This window comes from Dromaius novaehollandiae, chromosome 1 (assembly GCF_036370855.1).
Source record: "Dromaius novaehollandiae isolate bDroNov1 chromosome 1, bDroNov1.hap1, whole genome shotgun sequence".
NCBI lineage: Eukaryota > Metazoa > Chordata > Aves > Casuariiformes > Dromaiidae > Dromaius > Dromaius novaehollandiae.
In genome coordinates, this window is record NC_088098.1 from 73412000 (window position 1) to 73424353 (window position 12354).

Sequence of the window (12354 nt, forward strand, 5' to 3'; positions counted from 1 at the left end):
AAAAATGCTGTCTTAGAGTTAAGCTGTTTTTCTTCCTCTCTCTGACTGGCCATATGCCCTTAGCACAGTTGCCAACAAGTATAAAGTATATTCTGGCAGTTTTCTTCTCACAGTTTTCGGTTTCTGAGGAGAAAAGATTAATTTTGAAAGAGCCTGGTCTAGATTTAACCGAAAGCCACAAAAACGTCCACTCCAATGATATTTTGGCTTTAAAAAGGAAATACGAGTTTACAAAGTTAGTCTGCTTAAATTCAGTTCAAATCATGTCCAGGAAATGAGATTTTGGAAAATGTCCTGTAACCTAAACAGAGGTCTGCTGAGATCCTTGAAGCTAGGCCTGAGAATGTTTTCTATTCATTTGTCTTCTGTGTACTATACTGCCCAAAAGATGATCTGAGTTTTGGTCATAACACCGCATAATACTGCAATCAGATGCCTGATTAAAGTAAACTACTATATTGATTTGAATCTAGTAGCTGACATGATTCCTCAACCCTCACAGCTGTTTTTATACAAACATTTACAATGCCAACACCTAAGTTCAAAAGATTTTCATCTCAATATAGTTTAAATTCAAATTTCCAGGGATGAAATCACTTTACTGTGCAGCTCATAAGTATCCCTTTGGTTATGTTTTTCAGTGACTATGAACTGGGCAGAGTAAAAGCTTTCAGCATCAGTTCATTCACTGACTTTAGTTCTACTTCTTTCTTCCATTGCCTTGCCAGAGAAGCATCTTTAAAACAGCCAGCCTTGAAGAGTTACACTATCACTGTGCAGATACAGTGCAAACAGTGAAGCTGCTCTTCCAGCAAATTCTCACCACGCCACATCATTATTCACTTGAATGGAAGAGAATAATGCTACCTTTAAGAAATTAAATATGAATTTCTGAACAAATAGAATAAGAAAACAGTAACTTAAAGCTGCTACTCCATTAAAACTATATAATACCTTACCACACAAAACTTTTTTACACATTTCTATCAGCTTTTACATATAGTGCTTTACACACTGCAACACAGGCACAAATGAGGTGAAATAATGATGGTAGTCACAAAAAGCAATAATAAAGTTATGAGGCAGCAATGCTAAAAAATGTCCCCTAAGAAAATAATATGATTCTTACCTATTCATTAGCTCTTGAAAAGTTTCATTTGGTAAAGGAAATACAAAGCCATTTATGACTGACTTCAAGTAATCCAAAGATATAAATCCACTCTGACTGACATCGATTGCTCTGAAGGCTTTTTCAATGTCCTGATAGGCTGAGCACAGCTGTAATGAATACAATTTATAGTGTTTTGCTCAGAAAAATCAAGCTCATGAAGCTCTTAAAACAATAATGCATTTTTACAAGACCTTTTTAAATGTTCTTTTCTGTGAACTGATCAAATAGATTACCCTGGCATGCTCTGACCGTCAGATGTTTAATTAATAAACTCACTACAAAACAATATTCCCAATCACAGACTCTCAAATGACAAGTCAGACAAGCTTCTCAGATAATAACACTACCTCAAAATTCAGAGCTAAAAATACTTGGCAGATCAGCCTGCTTGATAACATCTTTCTTAATATAACTTTAAAACCATCCATTGCATAACCTCGTATCAAAATTCTCTTTAGTAAAATGGGTCGTTAGCACAATGAACGCTGGAAAATGTTACGAGAAATGGAATAGTTAACATTGCTGTTGTATAAACATATTACACATTTCTTCAGTTATTTTTTTAATTCATAGGCTGCTGCAAAGCAGCTAAGTGGAAGTGTTTTTGCTTATGGGACTGGTAAAATGCCTAAAAGTTGACTTACTGCAGATTTTGATAAGGCTCATGAAACAATAGGAAGACTGGTTTGTTTTTCTGAAATGTTAGCTCACACTGGGTTGTTGAATACTGCAAGCATCCCTGAGGCTTTTCTTACCTTCCCCTCCCATTTTTTGACAAGTACCCCATCTGCTTCTAAGCTGATTACTGTTTATTCAAAACTGCAGAAATCACAGAGTAAAGATAATGTATAGAGAGATTTTGGAAAGCCCCAAATAAACATCAAGGACCAGGAGGGTGAGATGTACTCTGCTTCCAATCCAGGTCTTGACTTCCCTATCAAAGATCTAAAAAAGGAAAAAGGGTCAAGATGATGATGTCCCTGAAACCTTGTGTGTTCCTCCTCTCCCATCTTTTCAAAGCTTAGGAAGCACAGTTACAGGTCTGTGTATCTGAGTTTGTACTAAAATACCCAGTCCAGAAGTCTCAGCTTTTGCTTACTTAGAGAGTGAAGTTTTTCATGACATAAAGGTACACAAGTGAGTGTTGGAAAATCTGGTTTCCTTTCACCTTCCCACAGAGCAGGTAGAACACAGGTAATGAGGCGACAATTATGTTCCCCCATCATACTCCCCAACTGTCTTTGGTAAGATCACATCCAAGGGCACGCGGAGACGTCATTTGCCATGACTATTCCAGCTTCAATCTCTTTTCTAAGCTTGCCACCACATATAAAAGATTTGTTTCTGTAGTAGCACTCACTCACTAATAATTTGTTTCATGCAGGTCAGAAAATAATTGTCAGACAACGATAACTAGTCATTACTCAGAGTAAGTCATGAATTACTTTGATCTGACAGAGTGATCTAGCAATTCACACTATGAAACACCTTAGCCATCAAGCTTCAGTGTGCTTCCATTTTGCTTTAGTCTCAGGAATATGGAGTTTTAATACATATGTTTTTAATGCTTTGAATCTAATAAACAAGACTGGAAAGTGCAAAGTAAAACACAACTGCCACTTCTGCTATCTGGCTTTAAAAGTAAACAAGAAACACTGTGCATGAAATTTCTTCATAAAAGAAGCTAGCCTCCAAACCTAGCAATTTTCCTTTCCTGTGATGCCTGGCTCAGCCTCTCCATCTGTGGAAGTATGTCAAGATATTAAGGGCACTCTCTTACCTTCTCTCTAAATGCCCGCTCAGTGCTCGCCAGCCTGCACTCTGTCACAGCGCGCTCTGCTGGCGAGGGCTCCAGACGTTTCTTCTGTTTCTGTTCTCTTTCCTTTATCTTCTGGCAGGTTAGCGCTGTTAAGCAAAACCGATTTTAGAAGGGTCCACAGCTTTGTCAGCTTCAAAAAAATTAAAATATCTAAAACTCTTAAAGGTTATTTTTGTTTTCTGGATAAATCTTTGTGTAAAAAATAAATAAATTTGAAATACAACTGTCTTGTATTTCTCAAGCTTGATCAGTAGGGAAAAATTATGGTAACAAATCAGTGCATTTGTAGTAATCGTTTTTCATTTTCTATTTCCTTAAAAACATTAATTCACATTACTCACAATCTTAACAGGTAACCTGATTACATTTGATAGCAGAAAGTACTACGAGAAACTAATTCCATCTCTTTGTCAACATGCTTCTGGAATGATCCATTCCCAAAAATATATTTTCAGGACATGAAAGACAGTTTCCTTACCAGCTGTGGATAATAAATAATAATAATAAATAATAACCTCGGAAAGGCTCTTTTTTTTCCCATTTCCTTCACATATGCCTATCTCGCTGTCCTTTCTTAGCTCCCTCAGTCCTTGGAAGAGCTTCTAGTTACTGTGAGTCAAATATCCCTCCTCAGTGATTCCCCATCCACAAGAAAAAGCAGTCTCTGGAATATTTCTTTCAGCTGGAATGACCAGTGCATTTTGTGATGGTGGTTTGTTGTATATTGCTCTATTCAATGTGCTGTTGGCAGGTACATTCTTTAGGGCAAAGAGACTGCTACGGATGTGGTATATTTGATTCACAGCACAGCAGCAACCAGTACGTTGGACAAGACTCAAGCATTTTGAGATCCTTCTGCACAAAGGAATGGCATGAAACTCTTCCAAAGTTATTCCACTGGGGCTGCATAAGAAACAAAATGCCATTCAGTATGGACAAGGATACCAAAATATGACTAATCTGCCCTTAAGGCATGTTCTCCCCCTGCTCCGGATGGCCTGATAACACAGATTTTTCTTCCTATTTAAGTAAAGCTGTATTTTTTAATTATTTAAACTTATGCAAATTATTTGTGTGAATCTCAGTTCCATTTAAAACTGCCCTATTCAGTTTAGTTTTGGGTGAGTACTGATATTTATTAAACACGTATCACCCAGTTTCGTACCTCAGAAACATGCCAGAGAGTTTACCACTCTTTAGCTGCATGATTTTTAAACCTCTTTTTAAACCGGTGTTGTTCAGCTATATTTTATAACTACTCCACATGGACAAAGCTCCACTTCTCGAAGCGCATGGGGTGACAGAGGTGAGACTGGAAAGCAGAGGACAAGAGGTGAAATGAGGCTGAATTCAAGAAACTGTGAGGTAAAGAGTAAGACAAGGGCTGGAGAAACACCTCGCAAGGCCAGATGTCCCAGAGGGCAGAGTGAGCACACCCACTTATGTGGAAAGTCCTGAATGTCTGAGGCATCCTATGGCAGAATAAGAGGGGAGGTTGTGTCCCAGGCCCCGTTAAGTAGCTGGGTTAATTATGAGGATTAATCATGCACAGTTCTAGGTATTGCGAAGGAAGAGGAGGAGCCTAACTTCATAAGATTATTTCTCAAGAATGTCAGTAGCCCACACAAGGAAATGACCTCTATTTTTGGTAGTTATATTTGCTTTCATTGATTGTTCCTGCACTATCTTTGACAGTACTGCGTGAGCTTACGAACCTCTATATAGCCACACTGCAGTCATCTAAAATGGTGAGAAGACAAAGTATCATTAAAAAGCTAGATATTCTAACTTTGTGATTTTAAAACAGTTTGGCTTTCCCTAATCCTACTGAAGCCAATGTGAACTGGCAGCACTCAGGACTCTTGAAGATCAGGCCATTCATTTAAAGTTGTTTCAAAATGAATTCCTACCACCCAAGGGAAGACTGTCAGGAAATGGATAATCACAATTCAGACTTCTGGACTGCCGGATTCTCTTTTCTAGACCAGTATAGATTAGTTTATTCTGCTGTAATTCTCTTCATGAAGTGTTAAAGTTTGAGTAACAGAAATAGAAAGCGACAGTGTTTGAAGCTAATAGGCTCAAATTTTAGCTTATGCTCTTTAGCCTGCAAAGTACAGGTAATTCTTTATTGGCTTTCTTCTGCAGAGCAAAGTTTAAATGCCGTTCTTTTTAATAAGAAGACATGAGAAAGTAACTAGCAGTTTAGCCTAGAACCCATGAATAATCCTATGACAAAAATATCATGTGTGAACACGTGTGATGGAGAAAACACCTTGTTAAAGATACTAAATTAAATTTCAAGATATGCAAACGTATTTACATTATTTTGGAATGTATCGAAAGGGCTTTTTAAAATTTTTTAACTTGAGCACCTTCTTAACCTCATGCCTCTGTAGGTCTGCACATTCACATTATGTGTAAATCTGGCAGATTTTTGCTGTATAACATCTTAAGCACAATCTTTTTCATCCATGTACAGGGCTAAATCTCTTCACTGACTCCAGTCATCCAGCAAATGAATTACTGAAGCACACTTGATATAACTGGAAAGATGAAAAGCCCCCCAATTTCCTAAAATTTTCAATCCTTTTCTGAACACATACCTGGAACTTGGTTTTCTGTACTCTTTTCCTTAACTGTATCTGTATTTATGCCAAAATTTTTCAGAAATTTTTTATAATCCATCACATTAGAATCTCTAACACAGTAATGGTTCCACAGCCTAGAAAACAAGACATTTTTAGAGAACATTACTATTCTAGATCATGTTTGTAGTGAAATGCAGCAAAAATTAGAAAAATTATATACGAAACAATGTAAAAAATGAACGAGCAATGAATGACATTTGTTCTACATTCCCACTGCATTCTTTTCTGGCCTCCTTCCTCTCTCCAAGATTATGTCTATAATATGTGAGCTGTCTGCATAATATCATTCAAATCCTGCATACAGTGCCATTTGGTTGGCCATCTACATGAACATGAATTTTAATGTATCTGCACAGAGAAGTTTTTCTTTTTATAATATAAGAATATTATGATATTCTTAAACAAATTCCATGGGAAATTTAGATAAACCATACCTAAACACTGTAACAAGTTGTCTGGGTTTTACAGCAGCCTGGAAATTTTGCAGCAGCTTCATTTGGATTAAATGTGAACTGAACTTTGCAATTAGAACTCATTTCCACATGGTATTAATTTTCACAGCTTGGAAATTAATCTCTGGTTGCAAGTGCTTATTTTCTAGATATTTCCTCTAATCTGCAGTGAAGTTGATAATACTGTTGACAATTGCCATCCTCAGATTTTAGTCAATTGCTTGGAAAAAATGGGCAATTGTCACCTATCAGAATGACAGTTTGTTACAGAATTCAGGTCCAGTTTATCACAAGTTACCCAGGGCTATATCTGCAATCCCCTTGAATCATGATTGTGGCTTTTTTTCTGCACAATTTTAAAACATCCTGGGCATGACAACACCTGATGTGAGACTGTTCTGGTTTTGACTTTGCCAATATATGAAAACACAAGTGCTTCCTATCTCTGCTCAGTACTTTTCCCAGACATCTTGAGGACATTAACCCTCTCAGAGCCTCACAGTGGAAGACTATGAGTGGAAGTTTAGACTTCTTAGTAGATCATTAAGTCATCCAATGATTTTTTAAAATTTTTGACCAAAAATTAATTTAAAAAACTATTATTACTCAGGTTAAGACTAATATTTGGCCCAGTATTTATTGTTCTATTTTAGAAATCTATAAAAAATATTACTGAAAACCACACTGGCCACAATTATATCTGGTATGTGTTCTAAAATCTCTAAGTCTGCAGTAGGCTTTCTAATATCCCATGGAATATTTTTATCATATATTTTGACTACAAAAACAAAAAAAGCAAGTTATATTCAAAATGAGCTTACGGTGGGAGGACCTGGAATTACAGAAGTGAAGGAGGTGTTCACACAGGATAACTCCAGCCTACATGGCAATGCAGGCAGCTTCCCTAGTCAACCATCAGCAGCTCTTAAGAATGGTGGAGGTAATTCAAGTCACATAAACTAAAGTTCTGTCAGAAAAGTGCAATGGATTAAGACTACCCAGCTGAAGTGATTAGTGCTGTGAAATGTCTTGCCTTTCTAATGGACATTGCACCCCAGAGCAAGGATATCTATCTGCTGCATTTTTCAGCCCTGCAAATCCTTATGCATGTCACTTCTTTTTCTCTGCTGAGGCTAACTGGAGTATTCTCATCCTTAATGTAAGCACATGGGTAAGTATTTGCATGATCAGAACCTTGATTACATCTGATTTTCTGTATTTTGCTTTCAAAAGATTCCAGTACAGTCTTGGAGTCTCATTGTGAGAACAAGGATCAAACAATATTTAAGCTCTGGAGAAAGAAGACAAACCCCACCCATTTATAATCCACTACTTGCATTAACATGGAGCGCCAAATTTTGCTTGCAAATTATGGGACCATTTAGGTGATAAAGAGAAGAGAATCTGGTTAGTCATTAGGCAAATTCCATTTGGGACAAGCAAGCAGAGTTGCCCTGTAACATCCCCTGTTTCTCCCTCTGCTCTTTGGGTTGTGTGACAAGCTGGGAAGGAATAATTAGCTGTTAAGATCACCATAATTCACTCGCTTTTGTGAGGTACTGAAAGACAGAAATTCCTGACCCCAATATTAGATTCATTAATGCATTTGAGAAGTCATTGACGTGCCTCTTGCCTCAGTTTCCCACCTGTAAAGCTGTAATGATAATGCTGCCCTGCCCATGGGGCTATGTTGGTTATCACAGTGAACCACATACCTTTGTTTTGATACGTGTAAGCTGTGGATATATGTATAATTCATGGAGGAGTTCACTTCCTTTCCCCAGCAATTCCCCCACATCCTATTTCACCCTCAAGCCTCTCTTTATGTCTTATCAAAGGGTGGGGATTATCTGTGAATTTATTTTCAAGGAAATTTTAAAGGGATGAAGATTATTTTAGCTGCGAGTTGTACATATGGAAATACAGTATGAATACATAGACAGCACTTTGACATCTGTGAAGTGTGATAGAAACACATATAATAAAATGCATAGATTCACTTCCAGTTTGAACAAACTTTTCATGCATACATTCAAAATAAAAGGAATACTTTAAAAACATTTGTGTGATTGGATTATTTGAACATTGACAGTTCTATTCTACAAAAATGCCATGAGAAAGATCAGGTTAATAGTATATCTCAGCAACAGGAATGACACTTTGGCACATTTTAGGAGTGTCTAAAATTCTCCCTTGTCTACAGCTCCATTTTTGATCTACTAAAATAACCCAACACACAACCAAAAAAACCCACAGATATACACACAAATTACTGTGGCCTTAATACAGAATAGAAACATTCTTCAGTCATTATCCTACATTAGTGACAGATTTCAGCAACCGATGGAGTACTCCATTTTCTAGCACATGAAAAGCTGCTTCTCTTAGAAACTTTCTATTACTACTCCCAGGCAATTTCTGCTGTTTTGAACAAAATGCCTTACTATGGATCTGCATATATCAAGGCTGGAAAGTCAATCCCATTTGATAAAGAAATAGAAATACAGAACTAATTGCAAAAATTGTTCAAAATTGCACTTTGCCAGCACTTCTTTATACTCCAGCTTCTTACACAGGACCTGAAATCATGAATAGCCAATGATCACCACCATGTTTTGCACATCTTTACAGAAGGGACAGGATACAATTGGGATGTGCGTGTAATGCACAGAGATTGAATTGGTTTTTGCAGCAGCCACTGAAATTGGGCCAGAGCCTGCTATCATGATAAAAATCAATAGGATTTTTGCTATTGCCCTCATCTGGGCATAAAAAGAGAACACAAATTAAGTAGCATCATTCTTGAGTAACCTATGTTAATATGCCTTAGAACACAAGTATTGATCCTAATCATCACAATGACTAGTTTGCTTTTATAAACATATTGACCAACGACATTATTCCCAAAGACTGGCTTTAAACACTGACAGCAATCTCTTTTGTTCTTCTCTATAAAAGGAAGGAGGAAAATAAGCACTACCACAGGGTGATGCAGAGATCCCAAGTTATGGTCCTCATCTGCATTGCTCTCTGGAGATGCTGATCTCTTTCCACTTACTGCAGAGGGTGCCTAGGGTGATGAGCCTCCATGATTTTAAGTTAGCCTTTGGATTACCTTGCCATCAAATGACTTCCCTATTTTTTCCTGTGACTTCCCTATTTATTTCCGTATTTATATAACATAAATTAATTCATAGGTTATCATATAAAAAAATACTATAATACCTGCTTATCTTCAATACCTGCTTATGTTTGACCACTGTTTCCTCTGTACACCCAGGATGGAAGCACTGGATTGAACCCAGTTGAAATCAAGGAAAATATGTTCATCAAGGGGCATTGGATCTGACCCTCTCTAAAGCCCTGTTCTTGCAAATACACATTCTTTCAGAGCATGTGGATTCAAGCCACATATAATTTTAATGCTAGTTTTGGCTCTGATAGGCTGAAGCACCCATTCCTGTACAGCCATAATATCCTTGAATCAGTGCCATGAATACAGCTAGATTACCTAGATCCATAATGGGAGATCTTTGCACAAGATTTCATTAAAAGCTAGAAGGCACATATGTCAGTGCTGAAAAGACTATTACAAAAAACATCCACAAGGAAGGTAATATTGTTCTATACATTTTTAAGGTTTGTTTTGCTTTTAATTTCAGTTTATATTCCTGAAGAATCACTCTTTTTTTTTTTTAATTAGTAATTTTCAAAAGGTTGAAACAATTCACATTTAATAAGTGCAGAAATGGGTTCTGGTTTCCTAAGTATCAAAATATGCTAATTATAAGTACAACTATTTATTATTTTTCTACTTTCTATTTTTAACGCATACAAATACCCTTTGTTAAAATTCAAAAATAAACAAATGTACCCATTCTACTTTTTATGAATCCAGCCCATTGTTCAAGAAGAAGAAATCATTCTTTACACAAAGATTTGCTCTGAAATTGCTGCCAAAGAAAATAACTTTGAGTTATTTGCTGCATAACTGCCACATGAGTACATTAAGGGTGCCTAGGGACAGCTTTGTCTTGAGCACGTGACTTTTAAGAAAAAGCTTTTAAGTTCAATACTTAAAAATTGCTGCCATATCCCTTTTCTTTCCCTTGATTTTTAAATTAACTGCAGTTATCACATATACGGAGAAATCAGATGGTTTTTGTTCCTACATTTTCAGTCATTTATCTAACAATGAGGGTTTGTATTGCTTGGTTGCAATGAATTCAAGATATCATTGGGATTGTTAAGCAAATGGGGGGGTATATATATATTGTATGTATGTATATATATACACACATCTATTTCCTATTTTTATACATATATATACATATATACGCATGTGTGTGTGCGTGCGTGCGTGCGTGCGTGCGTGCATGTGCATATATATATTTCATGGCTATTGTTTCCCACAAAACTGGAGAATGTCAGCACTGGTATGAAACCCAAATAACTTTCCAGCTCGTTAGGATTAGATGATCAAGACTGCCTAACTGTGAAAGCCTAAAAGCTCAAGACCTGGGATCTAGACTTAAGGAGAGAGACTTTTCACATAATCATGTAAGTCATTGGATGGGAGGTCCATGTGCAAAGGGTTGGCCTCTTCCTAGCCAAGACTGGGTTTCAGAACTGGTAGACTTCTGTTTTTTCAGAAAATTTTTAATATCCTTTTGGTGAAGTAATACAATTGCTCTATCTCTCTGGAGTTGCACTGGCCTATCTGAAAGAAATGTTATGAGAACAAACAGTGCTCTCTGGCAGGATTTGTGGATCTCAAACACATCTCTCTGAAAATGAGTATTTTCCCCAGATCATCCAGTAAGTGTCCTCAGCCCAGATGATATGTACGGGCAGTGCCTTATGTCAGGTTCTTGACAGCAAAAGCCCTCTTAAGAATTATGGGACCAGTCCAAAGTCCATTAAAGTTAATTGAGAGAGCTGACATTGTGTCCCAGAATGACCATAACAGGGTTATGGGAAAAAATATTTGTTAATCAATCCAACGCAAATATTCACCAAGCTCTGGCTTGAATCAGAAACAGCTGCAGAGTCCAGAAGTAGAAATAAATTCAGGAGACCACACTGTGAAGGGGCAACAGGAAGAAAAGTGGCAGCAGAACTTTGTCCAAGTAGCAATATTGTTTTCTTTTTGTTCTAGATCAATGCAGGAAGAAGCACTTTAAGTGAATTATATTACACTGTAATTCCAAACTAGAAACCTGAAGGACAGCAGGGGCCCAAGGTCTATCGTAAGATTCGTTTCATCTAAAAATCACAGCCACAAGCCCATACTATTGAAGCCATATTGTCCTGAGAAATGTGATAAAGATATCAGAGAAATGTGGTCTAGGAGGTAGCTGAGCAACCAATACTCTAGAATCTCCCTGGACTCACAGCTTTGAAGCATAGATTTTTTAGATTTAAAGAAACATCACTGGAAACCTCAAAAATAGAAGACAACGTATTTTCTTCTGATTAAACTGACTTTTTAGGCTGCTGGGTTTGGAACATGACACTCCAATCTTCTGCTATAATACATGCTTTGATATAAAAAGTGTGAGGAGGGGAGCTGAATGGGAAAAAAGGGGAACAGATACATCTAAACAGTCTAAAAAGACTATTAGCATTTACTTGGCCCGCCTACTTATCTCACCTCGGCATGCTAAACAATTGTAAGAAGCCCAGGCATTTTTGTCACACTAGGGTATAGATTCTTGTCAGGGAATTTCCTGGATGATAATTCAGAGAGTCTAAATATTCCATGGGAGACACAGAAATCTGCCACATTTTGCTTAGATTTTTTGCTGTTTGCTTTAGATTTTTCCTGTTTCTCAGCCCTTGTCAACACTCTCAGCAGTACTGATTTTTGGAATGGCTAAGTGAATCAATAAGGTTCCCAGTATGTGAGAAAGCAAGCATTATACTTGCACAATTTATCAGGAATTCAGAGGAAGACAAAGATATACTTGGAAGATAGCTGAGGGCATTTAGACTGGAATTTCTTGGGTTTCCCATGCCTCCTCAAACAACTATGATATAGACAAAATAAACCCCGTTAATATGACCTAAGTTTCTCACTTGGACAATATTCTTTTAGGGCATGATGATTACAGGAAATACAGCTTTTGTACATTAATAAATGTGCAGACAGAAAAGCAGATCTGCCAGTACACTCCTCTGTTTTATGTTGTCCTTGAGATTTAACTGGATCAGTACAAAATTACTAGCACAGAAGTGAATTTGACCCATGATTTTAACTGC

General features: G+C 37.1%; 1 protein-coding gene across 1 annotated transcript in view; it reads right to left on the reverse strand.

Annotated features, from left to right (window-relative positions):
• Positions 1 to 12354, reverse strand: part of EFCAB6 (EF-hand calcium binding domain 6) — a 110639-nt gene that overhangs the window by 77556 nt on the left and 20729 nt on the right. The window contains exons 7-9 of the mRNA XM_064513415.1: positions 5597 to 5715; positions 2952 to 3076; positions 1130 to 1278 (exon numbers count right to left, since the gene is read on the reverse strand). Coding sequence (XP_064369485.1) covers positions 1130 to 1278; positions 2952 to 3076; positions 5597 to 5715 — 393 coding nt within the window. The remainder of the gene's footprint in view (positions 1 to 1129; positions 1279 to 2951; positions 3077 to 5596; positions 5716 to 12354) is intronic.